This window comes from Urocampus carinirostris, chromosome 14, assembly GCF_059441175.1.
Source record: "Urocampus carinirostris isolate Australia breed hairy pipefish chromosome 14, RoL_Ucar_1.0, whole genome shotgun sequence".
NCBI lineage: Eukaryota > Metazoa > Chordata > Actinopteri > Syngnathiformes > Syngnathidae > Urocampus > Urocampus carinirostris.
Genome location: NC_142362.1, coordinates 13,400,609 through 13,414,900, shown reverse-complemented (window position 1 = coordinate 13,414,900; position 14,292 = coordinate 13,400,609). Strand labels below are relative to the sequence as shown.

General features: G+C 39.1%; 1 protein-coding gene across 1 annotated transcript; it reads right to left on the bottom strand.

Moving 5' to 3' along the window:
- Nucleotides 1-320: 320 nt before the first annotated feature.
- stk24a (serine/threonine kinase 24a (STE20 homolog, yeast)) lies at nucleotides 321-14,079 on the bottom strand. The gene is made up of 11 exons (XM_088352782.1): nucleotides 13,588-14,079; nucleotides 8,668-8,898; nucleotides 7,713-7,769; nucleotides 7,529-7,637; nucleotides 7,165-7,322; nucleotides 5,518-5,703; nucleotides 5,302-5,447; nucleotides 5,097-5,229; nucleotides 4,208-4,285; nucleotides 3,991-4,127; nucleotides 321-2,929 (listed from the first exon to the last, which is right to left on the bottom strand). Exons 1-11 carry the CDS (start codon nucleotides 13,627-13,629, stop codon nucleotides 2,896-2,898), a joined length of 1,311 nt encoding a protein of 436 aa, XP_088208908.1. The 5' UTR covers nucleotides 13,630-14,079; the 3' UTR covers nucleotides 321-2,895.
- Nucleotides 14,080-14,292: the final 213 nt, after the last annotated feature.

The following is a 14,292-nucleotide window of genomic DNA, read 5'->3' as shown; positions in this document are numbered from 1 at the left end:
CTTGCTCTATAAAAGTAACATTTACTGACCATTGCAATGATTTTTCTTAATTTAGTGGTTCTGAATGTCAGTACATTGCACTTTGGAATTACCTCACGATTGTTTCATGTTTTGAGTTTTTTTTCTCCACAATAAAATGTCTGAGTGAAGGCTTGTCCAAAACTGGTGATTCCACACTTTTCGCTAGGGGTTGTATCTAGAAAATTCTTCCAAAAGATCTACCAAAGACACAATATTTAGTGCAGATTTTTTTGCAACTACTTCAAAACTTACTTGTAACAAAAACCGGAGATAAATCATTTCAATAAATCACAAAAGAATGCAAAAGATGTGCTAGATTTTTATTTCTGTCATAATCATCTGACAACGTCCAATAAACCCGACAGCACCGCCCCAAATCAACATACACGTCTATTGGCGTCATCACATCAAATGTACATTTGCTTTCCAGTGTTTACAAATTCTTACAGATGCGTCACTAGCGCTATTAAATAATACTGCTCCTCTGGGTTATAAAAATAGTTTGAAAGAAGAATATACTTGTGCTAAAACATTATTAATCCATCGTGCTTTATTGCCGTCCACACGCACGGAACGGGAAGCGGAATGACAATGAACGCCATCTGTGGCCGCGTTACGTACCACATTTTTGCTAAATCGGACAAAGTGCGACACAAAAACACATGAAAATCAGCCTTTAAAGGTGCAAATCGTAACTGGAATTGTTGAAATGATTTGAGACGTGGCACGCTTATCGATGGAGTATGGAAAGAAACACGTGAACGGTGGCTTATTTGGACCACAGCAAAAAAGGAATTGTCCAAATTGAAATGTTTGATTTCAAGGTCTTAATTATAAGTTAAAAAATATTCAGTTTTAGCATTAAAATATTTTTTTTTATTCTCCGAAGTTTTCCTCAACCCGTGTCGAAGACTGGCGTGCCACAATACGTGTGCTACAACGCATACGTGAAAGATACAGCTGCACTGTCACAGGTACTCAAATGCTGCTAGCAACTAAAAAATTGAAATGCAGACTCTAAAATCATCATAAGACTGATTAAGCAGTTATAAACTGTTTAGTTATTGAAATAGTTTTGGGAACCCCGAGGATTCCAGTTGGTTCAGGGCTCTGGCCCTTGACTTTTTACTTTTGAAATGAACCCATTAGCATCCTGGCAAATTTGAGTGAAATATTTGACGTATATACCAGTTAATGGCAGAGAATGAGTTTAAGTGTGAGAAAACACAAAATTCCCAGTGTTACGGTGTTCCCAACTTACGATGTTTTCATGTAACAATGTGGAATAAGATCTTTTTTGTTCTCTCATTACATTTTCCCCACTATACAACAACAACAAATTATTTTGTGGGCCCCAAAAAGTACGCCCTCAAGATGCCTGTCTGCTATTGGTCAACATCATATAAGATACTGCCCTGCTATTGGTTTACGTTAATGCTCCATGAAGATGCCGATGCACTAATGGCTGAATTCCTTCCCACAATGCTCAAATTTCTCTCTGTTCATCTCTCATCACAAATTTTAATTTATTTAGCTATCAGTTCCAAGACTTACAGTGATGCTAAGAGGATAAGTAAGAAGTTATAATGAACTCCCTCCAACAATGTCCTTTACTTTGTTCAATTCAGAGTGATGAATGCGTCGTCAAGACTTTGTGAATCAGCGGTACAATACCGTACTGCATATATCCGCTACAGTTCCAAGGCTTGTAGCCACGCTAAAGGGAGAAGTAAAACATGATAACCAGGGAAAACCAAGCTTGAGATAATATAGAAATACATATTTCACTAAGGAATATGGTAATAACCAATCAATATTTGGGACTTGTTAAAAAACAGGGAGTCAATAAAAGCAACCAAAGGGCATTATAATCTTCGCAAATATAAGTTTTAAATATCAGTTTTAATTTTTATCTGCCGTCTTTTCCCAGTAACTCAACTGTACCAACTCAAATCACGGCACACCAAAGGTGAATACATTTTCATTTTTCATTTACATGTATAATGCTATTTAATCATATACAAGTATATTACATATTTTACCTTCCACCTTACAACAGGTTAGTCGTATCCCAGGGATCTTCTGTACTTTTTGTTTCTATTGCACTTTTCTACATTAATGCACACTGCCTTTCAGTCTTGAGCATGAGCTTGACTCATTCACTCCCATGTACAGCTAAATACGTCAAATTTATACTCATTTTAAGCAGGATTTCTGTGAATAAACTTACTCGAGAATTTTGTATGAAATGAAATGAAAATGCAGCTGAATACCACATCATAATAAAACCTCACGGGCCAGCATTGTACTCAACCAAACAGAAAAACAAAAACTTCAGCCACGATATAATTGAAAAGAAAATACAGCATTATAAGAACACGACTCGCTGTGTCTTTTAAAAAGCAAAATTCCAGAAATGGTGTTCGGTATGACCATGTGTGAAATGAGCGAGGAATGAAAAGCGTGATATACTGTCAGAAGGCAATCTCACGTGCGGCCCTTCGATTCTCAAAATATTTACCTCACGAGCAATATTATCTACCGTCTGCTTTTGGCCATTTGTACAACCTCGTTTTTCTCATTATTAATATCATTATCGCCATTATTATTATTTTGTTCTTGCATCTGTATAAATGTGCTTATTTACACCTTTGTACAACCATCCTGTGGAACTCCCCAGAGGACCTTAAACGCAAGATACCTGAGTTAGCAAAACGATGCACGTCCACGCGCAGGATGGTGCAAGTCCACTCCCTATTACGGGGACCCCTAGTGGCGGGCGTGTGTTACTTGGAGGCTAAAATGAGTAACGGAGAGCAAACCCTTCAGCCACAAGTCCTCGGGATTTAGGGGCTTGCTCTTTTGTGTTTTTCCTCAATGAGTGGCGGCCGTCTGAGGAACAGAAAACCTGACAAGGGGACAAAACAAAATGTTTGCATTTTTTTTTGAATATTTCTTGGCGTTTGCGTTTGTGTTTGGCCTGTATTTTAACAAGGCCTCTTTTGTTTTCACCATTTTCATGCTACACTAATAAATAGAAACAAAAAGAAAACCACAGAGATGAGCATGACGGCACTCTCCAGTACCCAACCCTCATTCCTCCTACCTAATGTGTGTCCCCCTGAACAGCTTTGCTAAAAGTAAGATAAAAGCAGATAGGAATGGTTGAAATCAAGGTAGTAGAGCTCTTTGGACTAAGTTGTGCATTGTTAATGCGTACTCAATAGAGAAAATACATAACTTTTCAACTTTTTAAGGACACCTCAACCAAAGCACCTAGAACAATGCTCATTTTTAACAATTCTAAATTTTAGTTAAATTTGTGATTGCATTATTTATTTTTTCTCTTACAATCCTCTCGATGCACTACCCAATGAATAAATGCAACAAAATACAAGTTTTCACTTTTACAACTTAAAAAAATGATAAGGAGCTTTATTCCTTGATTGAACGTAGTGTTTATGTAACAACATTCATCGAAATATTAATTCATATTCAATTTCATATAGCTACATTCGTTTTTTGAGGCGCAAGATTATGAAAATGATGTTAAAATTATAATAGAATCCCATTGATATGATGTTAACTTAAAATAATTATGTATTTGCGCTATGTAGTAAGACGCCAAGGGGGGCAATGATGCTTCATAGGACAATGATGTACCAACTTATACCAGCTGCAGTTTAGAGAATAAGAAATGCAAAGGCAAAGTGAAACCCCCAGAGAGGAGTGTCGGAGTCATTTTTAAGCAGACTTGTTGAGAAAAATGGCAACAATTTCACTCATTTACAAGCACATCACCCAAAATTCGAGCACTTTACAATCCTTGAAAACACAACATTAAAATTCAAGCGTTTTCAAGGATTTAAATAAATTGTCCAAACCCTGATGAATGTCAATTTGACAAGCTGAGCCGCACTTTGTTTAAGGTGTGATGTTTTGACGTGTGTGTACATGCGTGCTGGTTACCTCTGAAGTCTCTGCAGTAGTTCGGCCACCAGAGAATCACACACGCCTGGATGAATGTCTTCAGCCACCAAAATGGCCTCCTGCAGGGCCTCGGCAGCCTCTGGCTTGCCGTTGCTTGTCTCACCTTTGGCTTTCAACTGCAACAACGGCAACATAAAAGTTCAGCGTTACTCTTGCTACATTGTTGTTGCAAATGAGTAGAATTTTTATCCATTACCTCCGAAAACAATGGAGAGAAGATAGATGATAAACTCTGTGACAAAGGCCTCTTTGGACTCTCCTGCTCCTGTACAGTCTGATATGCATTCCAATCATTAGACACATTATTACGGAAATTAAATGTTCATAAAAATGAAAATGAAGAAAAATGATTTCGCAATCTATTAATCCACCCATAACCCCAAATTCTATTAAATATAATAGATTTTACATTTCAGCACCGCTGGGCAAATATTGAAAATTGTGTTTCAGAATGGTTCAAGAGAAATTTAAGATTTGAATATTTTCTTTTAGGTTGAAAGTGGTCTTAGGCAATTTGTTTCACTCATAAAATACTGAAAAACAAAGTAGCGATTATAATAACTGCAGTGCACAAAATTGGTGGGAATATAATGTATAGATAATTATGATAAATTAAGGTATTTATAAAAATCAACATTTTAAATGCAAATTTAACAATTGCTTGATTTTTTTTCTAGAGAGTATGTATTTAGTGATTTGCTCTAAACTGGCATAGTAAACTACGGAAGATTGTTTGTATTTGCTCGCTCTGTTTTAGAGATGCACTGATTATTGAGCCGATAGTTATAAAATCAATAACGACCAATCATAACAGCCTAGTTATCACCCTGACAGAAGGAAAGACTTGATTAATTTGCTACTTGACAATTTAATTTAGTATTGACAGTTATTTTAATAATTTGTGCTCCTTTAGCAAAGGGTCGCTGTCATAAATATACTTCATGTCTCCTATTATTATAGTGCTCCACTGCCATAGTTTTGTTTGCTCGACATGGTTTCACCGTTATGAATTATATATACTTGTATGCATTGCTCAGTACTACATTAAAAATCCCAAGATTAGTAATTTCAACTGTTGTTCATACCGGTTTTATTTCCAACTCAGCAGGCTGCACAGCCCCATTCTGCATCTTCTTCAGGTCCTTCTCTCTGATGGTGTTGAAGATCCAGTCGTCGTTGGCAGCAGCATCTCCCCCGGACGCTTGTCCTTGCGTCTCCCTTCAAAGAAACTGCCGGTCAATTTGATTCTGTGCCCCCATTTAGCAGCTACAAGGATGGAGTTAGACATACTCGTCAGACTCTTCTGAACTGGACTCGTCTCGTGACTGCTCCGCTTTCCACCTCTTGTACCTGTCGATCAACTCTGTCAGATAAGATGTCTTTTTGGCGTGCCGTACGATCAGCTTGTGCTTCAGGAGCTCTTTGGCGGTTGGCCTCTGCAAATGGCAAGGAAAGAAAATGAGAGGATGTCACATACAGCATAGACAGAAATAATAGTCAACTTACAAAACTGGGCTCTTTATTCAAACAGGCTTCCACAAATTCTTTGAGCGGTTTGCTGTAGTTTCCCTCCAGTGTGGGTGGATTGTTCTTTGGGATGAGGAACAAGACCTTCATGGGATGAAGCTCCGAATGGGGCGGCTCTCCCTTAGCTAGCTCGATAGCAGTTATTCCTAGCGACCAGATGTCTGCCTGTGTGGTGAGAACCCAACACAGGACACACAAACAGCTGCGTTAAAGGATGGCGCATTGAAAAAAAGCGGTAAACAGAAGACTGTGCGAATTGATGTGAGGACACAATCTGAGATTACAAATTACGCTGATTTAGATTTGTTAATCCAAAATATGTTGGTTTAGAACCATTTTTTCATAACTGCTGCCGGGGGTTAATTAGGGCACACTGATCATTTATCAGTGGGCTGCATCATATAATTAGTAACATATGCTCCAAAAAGGGTTTCATACACCATACATTTTTTAATGGGCTAAACTGCAAATTAATTCATTTACAAGTAACTTTCTCTATCATAATAAGGCTCATTTTTGGAAAATTGTTCACTAATTTTGTTAAAACCTTTTGCTTCATCCTACTATTTCTGGGCTTAGGATTATGTTTTGTTTAATTACATTGCAATTCTGACTGAGTAGAAATATCTTGTTTTTGTTAATTATTTGTTCAATTTTCTTTGTACCATGCCCAAATAAAAAAGCCAAGAACCAACAATTTATATTTATGATCAACACAACACACTGGGGGGAGCACGGCGGCGCAGTGGTTAGCGCTTGTGCGGCACAGTTCATGTCATGGGAACCTGTCGTGGGTTCAAATCCAGCTCCAGACTTTCTGTGCGGAGTTTGTATGTTCTCCCCGTGCTTGCGTGGGTTTCCTCCGGGCACTCCGGTTTCCTCCCACATTCCAAAGACATGCATTTCAGGTGAATTGGCCGGTCCAAATTGTCCCTAGGTGTGAATGAGCGAGTGAGTTGTCTGTCCCTGTGTGCCCTGCGATTGGCTGGCAACCAGTTCAGGGTGTCCCCTGCCCACTGCCCGATGATTGCTGGGATGGGCTCCAGCCCCCCCCGACCCTACTGAGGATAAGCGGTACGGCTAATGAGATGAGATGAGACAACACACTGGAAAAAACAATTTCTGTGTGCTTGGTAAATTAAACGTAAAAAAATAAGGATTTGATGGGGTATTTACATTAGTTAGCCTATAAAATGAATAATTTTGAGTGTTTTTAACTTAAACAGGGTAGTCAATGTTTGTTTGGACATGACATAAATCAACTGAGTCAGCCACTACTTTTATAAGGAAGAAAAAGTGGCAAAATTAATTGAGAGCGGCAAAATATTATTCAAACTTTTTCTGAACATACAATCTATTACTACCATTAATTACCATTATTTCCAAATGGCTCAAGCAGGTGGTACGTTTTATTGTGATTTCAATTTGTGTGTTTGTGTTTTGCAAAATACATTATTCTACTAATCCCTGTTGCCTCAATTCCTCAATCTCTAAATGAGAATCCCAATTGTGAACAAGAAATCCCCACCTCCCCAATAAAAAGCTAAAAAAAGATACAAATAAGCAACAGCATCTCCCCTCACTTGACCTCTCTATTTGTTACTCCTACAGTTTCACAAAACTGACCTTTGAGTCATAGGCCGACTGTTTTATGACTTCAGGCGCCATCCAGAAAGGAGTACCGACAAACGTGTTCCTTTTTATTTGCGTGTCTGTCAGCTGGCCCGCCACGCCAAAGTCGGCCAGCTTCACGTCACCTTGCTCCGACAGTAACACATTGGCAGCTGGAAATGTCACAAAAGCATCGAGTTATAATACAACAACAGTATGAGCCAGTACTTTGTTCATGATGCTCAGCTTTTAGTCACTACTTAGTTGTGTGTTATAGTAGATGCATATGATGTCATAGGGTTCTGTTAATGTTTGCCAGGTTGGTTTAAAATTCCTAAAAAGGTAATTAAGCATTAACTCTCATAACTGCCTCTCTCACCTTTAATATCTCTGTGAATTTTCTTTTCAGAGTGCAGATAATCCAGGCCCTTAAGGATTTCCCGCAAAATTGTGGCAATCTGCGTCTCATCGAGGGAGCCCGGTTCTAGCTGTAAAACACACGTTGATTGGTGAATTTCTTTCTCTTCCGAATAAAAAAAAAAGATTTTTCTTTGTTGACTCACCAAATCAAGAGCCGACCCTCCGCCCAGGTATTCCATGATAATCCATAATTTTGTTCCCTAAAAAATAAAGAGGCATTTGAGCATTTACAGATTATATCGTGGTTGGTACCTATGTGTATATTGTGGAACTCAGCCAATAAGATTTATGCAATCAGGCGTACTTGTGTGCAAGTGTAAGAACAGTGCATGTGTTGTTTTGCTTTCTTTTCACGAGACATGCACCTTTTATCCCCAAGAACGGGGCAAAGGTTCTGACACTGAAGCACTTATCTTACATTATCGAGCTGCAACACAGTGGTCACGTCATTTATAGATCACAACTTCCTACAGATTATAAACAAGTTTTCAGATCAATAAACAATCTTACTCCAACCAAGGTGAGGATCTAATTCACATTAATGCCGACCATTCCACAAATATTAGACAATTAGACAATACAAGGTGCTTCTCATCCATCAAACATATTTGGAGTGTTTCAACCAGTAAGGTAGTGCCAAAAACACCCAGTTCCACGCCAGAAGCCTCAATTTTCACAATCAATCAGAGGAATAATAAGGACTGCCATTATTCTCATTGCTCTCCTTAAGTACCACGTGAAATACTATTAGCGGCACTGTAACAATAAACACACAAGGTGTGAACGTGACAAGAGCAGATATTTACAACTCACAACTAACCCCTTTGTAATCAGCGCAGCTCAGAGTCAGAGATGACCAAAAATAACAAATATTTTTCCTTCCTCAAATTACAACGCTAAGCCAAGCTTTACGGGAAAAAAATATTCGTCCAGATCTGGTAACCTTGTTTATTTTGTCTACGGACGTACAAGTGCCCTGACTGCTTGAATTACTGAAGGGCGAGCCGGCTGGACCACATGGGCTGCAATATTTATGAGGCATTAGGAGAGGCGCGGCGTGCTCCGAGTTCGATACAGGATGTTCCCACTTGAGCTCACCTTGAGATAGGATCCAAAATACTTGGTGATAAAAGGACTGTCGCACTGGCTGAGGACTGTGATTTCCTGCTGGATGTCCTCGATTTCATCCTCTGCTTCTTCCAGGTCGATTATTTTGATGGCCACCACTTTTTGAGTGCGATTGTCGATGCCTTTGAACACCTCACCGAAGGAACCTTTGCCTATCCTCTCCAGCTTGGTGAAAAGCTCTTCTGGATCGGCTTTGAGGTTCTGAGGAACAGCAATAGAACGTGTGACAATAATGACATAAAAACAAATAGTGACATAAATTTAAATATTTAATATAAAAACAAACCAGTACAAGTTGACAAACACTTGACCAGTCGCCAAAATTGTGTGAATAGAGGGTTGTCATGCTTTTAGTTTCTAGTTCCTGACCTTCAGTGAGCTAAAAACGGTATCAGCAACTGTGGCAAAAACTGATACCTTGAATTAGGGCCTGGTATCAGTTAGATACTGATAGTAGGTATCTGTTCTCACTTGTTACTATTTTCACTGAATGCATTTACCCCTGGATACAAACAATTGATTAAGCTTTAATTGTGACCTAAAAAATGAGAAAAAAAAAATCTAAGAAAAATGTAGGGAATAGAAATGCATAGTGATTGGACCGATATCTTTTGGATAGATATTTATGACATTTTTAATGCTCTGATCAGTCTAACAAGAAAAAACACAAAAGTAGGTCACTTGCAGCCCAACTATAATATTCTGGACAAAACTTACGAGAGCTGTACAATGTTGTTGCAAATGTAAACAAAAATAAAGACATAAATAAAGGTTGGGTGAGTTTTTAATACACAACAAAAACAAAATTCCATATTTGCTCCTTTTACCCCGATGTCATGCAGGTACATGTTAGGTACATTTTCATGCTTTTTTGTTTTTTCAAACAAAGAGAGAGCATTGAAAAGTAAACGCTTGGGAGCTCAAATTTCCCACGGGTTGTGAGAACATGTGGATGTTCCCAATGGCATTGCGGTGTGATTTATATGTTATTGCATTTGGGAGCCAACCACATACTATGCACAAAGCGTTTTAATTACATTATTTGGACGTATATACACCCATTATAATTTATAATCTTTGACTCATCATTAAACTGGTGTATTTGAATGCATTGAACGGGATTTTGATATTCTCTTTAGTGCTTTGGAGACAATTGTATGCAAAGTAAAAAAAAAAGTGAACTGACATACAGGCCTAAATATATTAATAATAATGATACTAATTTTGCAAACCACTGCCTGTAGTCCACTGGAGCTGGTATTTCACACCTTGGCGCATAACGCTTGTGACAATTCTTCTGCAAAGCACTGCAAAAGAATTGTCGTACTTTCTACCTTGTCCCAAAATGAATGGTCGTAAACTTGAATTGCGTGTGTTCCTCTCAATAAGCGATATGACGGTAAAGTGTTAGCTCAAAAAGCAAATTCCTCACGAGTGTCCATCCCTGGAGGACAGTTTCCTGGAGAAGAGCTAATGCATGGTAGTGAATGTTGTTTGGCTGAGCTGTTGCTCTCATGAAAAACTACTCTTGGCGGGGTGGGATGCAGGTAGGTGGGGCCCCGCTCAATTTGATATCAATGGACCTTTAACAAAAAAACACACCGCAGAAAGAAAAATAAGCAAAAACTATCCAAACATTGGTGGGCTCGCTCAGGTGAAAACTATGTTGAGCTGGTCCTCTGCAAAAACAACAAGTGCGCTGTGAAAGCGGACGGCGCGGGATGGGAATGTACTCACCATAGTCGCTGTCAGCACGTTTGCGGCCACTGACTAAAAAGCTTTGTTAGATGCTCTCCCGTGTGCGCCGTAAACACGCCGCGCTATGTCAGACACAGGCCACTCCCCTTACCGCTAACCGCCGACCTCATTACTCTCCTACTTGAACAAGACCTGTGGCTAGAACTCGCATTTTCCCAAACTCCTCGAGATGAGTAGCCATGTGCGTTTGCCAACCTGTCATTAAAAAAGATTCGCTGCACGCAGCGTTGGGAGGGTTGCTTTAAAAATGTAGTTCTTCCAGTTACTAGCTACCTGTTGAAAATTGTTATCAGTAACATAATCCAAATACCATAATATTGCAGTAATGTAACTATTACTTTTGGATTACTCCTTGCTAATCAAAGACAAAATAAACATTATTAATAAAAGTACTAAATTTTGTTTAGGGTAAAATGAACAATGTTGTCAGAAGGTAAAAAAAAAAAGTTAAAAAAGAATTGGAGGAAACCAAAGTCAGGTAATTGCTTGTAGTCCTTCCAAAAAGTGCTTTAATTTTACCCACGCAACATAGTTTAATAAGCAAAAGTAAAATTTTCTCTTTCACGTGGCTGACAAGATATTCTCTGTTTTGGTTCACACCAAAAGCACATTAAAAAAACAAATATTCTTTTGAAAACAAAAGTGTTCACTTTCCAAATGTCCAACAAACTCTGGGATGTATTGTGTGAAGTGGGGGAAGCCAAACCACTCTACAATATTCAGATTTACTAGGCTAAGTAAACCATCCTCACAATAGTATAACAATACAGTGATCGTATAGGGATTTTGAACACTAATTAACTGCACGTGCATGGTTGATACTTGAGCGTTAAGTCACGGAGAAAAAGTTGAGGACCATACAATATAGTGGCACACAATGTGCTGGGTGCCGAGTACAAATAATGGAGTAGAACAAACTTGAAGTGCAAAGTCAGGTGCACAAACTTCTGTAACTTGACTTTTATTACAGGCGGCACGGCAGCTGAGTGGTTAGCGCGCCCAAGGAACAGTTCTGAGGTCATGGGTTTAAATCAAACTACCAGCCTTCTCGTGCAGAGTTTGCACGTTCTCCCTGTGGTGTGTGGGTTTGATCTGGGCACTCTGGTTTCCATGTCAGGTTAATTGGCCAGTCCAAATTGTCCCTAAGTGTGAATGAGTGAGTGAGTTGTCTGTATCTGTATGCCTTGCGACTTGCTGGCAACCAGTTAAGGGTGTCCCCTGCCCACTGCCCGAAGACAGCTGGGATGGGCTCCGGTACCCCCGCGGCCCTACTGAGGATAAGCGGTGCAGATAACGGATGGATGTCTATAACCACTTTTGCATTCCCAAAGAAGACATTTAAATTTAAGGATACATATTAAGCGTGGATTGATTCTTCTAAAATAAGCAGATAAAACCAGTATTCCAACCAGTCTCATCTCCCTTCTCATTAGCCTGCCTTTTTCTGCTAAAATGAATGTTTTTCTTTTGCAGTAAGAGAATTATTTCATATGTTAGAAAAAGAATTGATTTCTTGGTCATATAACATACAGTATATATCATATTTTCACAACCAACTAAGTTTTTCTAAGATTTTCATCAAATTGTGCGACGCACCCTATCATGTGGTGACCCCCGTGTGTAGAGAGGTTGATATAAGGTTGGGCTGTGTAAGGTAAACCACCACAATTAAATATACTGTACAAGGAGTTAATCAATGGGCGGGACGGCGGCTGAGTGGTTAGCGCATTAGCAAAGTTCTGCGGTGATGGGATCAAATCCAGCTATAAGATTTCCAGTCCAGAGTTTGCATGTTCTCCCCGTGCTTACTCAAGTTTCTTCCGGGCACTCCGGTTTCCTCCCAAATCTCAAAAACATGCATGTCAGGTTAATTGGCCAGTCCAAACCGTCCCTAGGTGTGAATGAGTGAGTTGTCGGTGTTCCCTGGGACTGGCTGGAAACCGGTTCAGGGTGTCCCCAGCCCACTGCCCAAAGATGGCTGGGATGGGCTCGAGCACCCCTGCGACCCTACTGAGAATAAGCGGTGCGGGGAATGGATGGATGAGTTAAGCAGTGCTTTTTAATTCAAAAGTTTAGAAAGGAAAATACCGCATTGGATATAGATAAGCTATTTAGGTTGAGATCTCCAATTTAGTTCTACCTACAAAGCTGACTAATGTAGTTACAGCCTCTTGAAGAAGATATTTTTAAATACATATGATTAAATATTCAATTTGCAAACTGTGGGGAGGACCTGGCTACCTTGCATTAAAAGGCAGTGGATTTAATACATTTCCAATTTAAAACATTTTTTTTCCAAACTTGTTTTCTTGTGATCGCTGTCCAGGAAAACCGGTGAAGTCAGGGTTAAATATTATCTGAGCATATCTGGGGAGTGATGGAGGTGAAATGAAATGAAAATGTTAGTCTGCATCTTAAAATAATCTGGCGTTCTCACAATAACTATTGACTGAATAAAAAACTATGCGGAATCAAAAGAACAAACATGGTAAAACAAAAGCAGTAGGGGAAAAATACATGTTCTGAAATATGCTTGTATAAGATCATGTTCACCAAATTCCTGATGAGTATAACTTCCTTATGTGTCTTTAAATAAGATTTTTACATTTCTATTTATACTTATCTTTGCACAATATTCCAAGTTTGGTAATTGCAGTAGTCTCTGACGTACTTGGCAAGCAATACCCTGTAAATATCGCCTATCTACGCTCAAGTCACTATTTTAACCCGTTATGAATATTTGATTTAATATTTATCTTGGTGGTTCGTTGGAAACAGTATAGAAGACGATGTTTTTTTTTAATTAGTGACAATGAACTGATCTGACTTATTTTAATTTGTACTCGTTTTGGATCAATTTCGATGCCCGAAGTTCTGATAAAATGACAACATCTTTAACTTATTACTTAAGGTTTTATTTCTGCATAAACTTTGGTTCTGGTTTTTGGTCATCGGTTCCATGTGTTCTGTTAAATGACACATTTTATGTAAATAATTATTAGGTTTTGAGCCTACAAATTGCTAACAGCGCACGGATCAGTAAGCATAAGTCTAGGTAGACTTGCAGTTTCACATCGACATTTAAGAAAACAATGGTAAATAGTGTTGAATTGTTCAATTTGTGGGGTTTACCTGAATCCCCGGTAGTCCACTTTGTATCGGGGAGTGAGCCATCGCGTCAGGTCGGCTAAGAAGACGGCTGGCTTCCCCTTTTCGATTTACAGCTTTCCCCTCTGGTCGTCTTTAGTACGACACAGTCCACACTGCAGTCCGAGTGGGGCTGGTCCCAGTGTCAGAAGTTAAAAAAAGTGGTTCGGTTTATAAGATATGACTTGACTTGTTTCTCCTTGTACTTCGAACCTTGTCCCCTTCCGCAGTTAGCTAAGGCTAACGAGGCTAAGGTACTTCACCCGCTAGTTGGCAAACAATTCCAGCTAGCTTATTTTTCCAACTCAGAATGTCTTGCGAGTCGTGGATATACGCCTCTGAGACATTCCGTTGTCAAGCAGTGTCACAACTAGGTAATAGTCCCAAAAAATGTTTCAAAACACGAACTGTTTTGTACTTGTATCGTTTGTTGCTCTCAACACTTTTCTAGCTCACCTGCCGCCATCTTTGTTAATATTTTCATGTTGTCGACGCAGCCAATCGGAGAGAAGGATATTGCGGTGTGCCGTTGACTTCCGTTACGTCACAGTAGGACACAAATTGTGATAAAAAAGTTTATTATGGTTGCGCGTTAAGAAAATATGTATTAATTGTCTTGCTACAATATAAATGTGTGTAGCTCGACAACCCAGCTCTCTTCTGCAGTTTTAAGAAATTACAAATCGAAAA

Excerpts from the sequence above, each read along its gene's own strand:
- stk24a (XM_088352782.1), bottom strand. The coding sequence starts at position 13,629 with ATGGCTCACTCCCCGATACAAAGTGGACTACCGGGGATTCAG. Across the intron at positions 5,704-7,164 it reads AGTCGGCCTATGACTCAAAG|GCAGACATCTGGTCGCTAGG; the intron begins GTCAGTTTTGTG and ends CTCACCACACAG. Across the intron at positions 5,230-5,301 it reads AGTTCAGAAGAGTCTGACGA|GGAGACGCAAGGACAAGCGT; the intron begins GTATGTCTAACT and ends GTTTCTTTGAAG.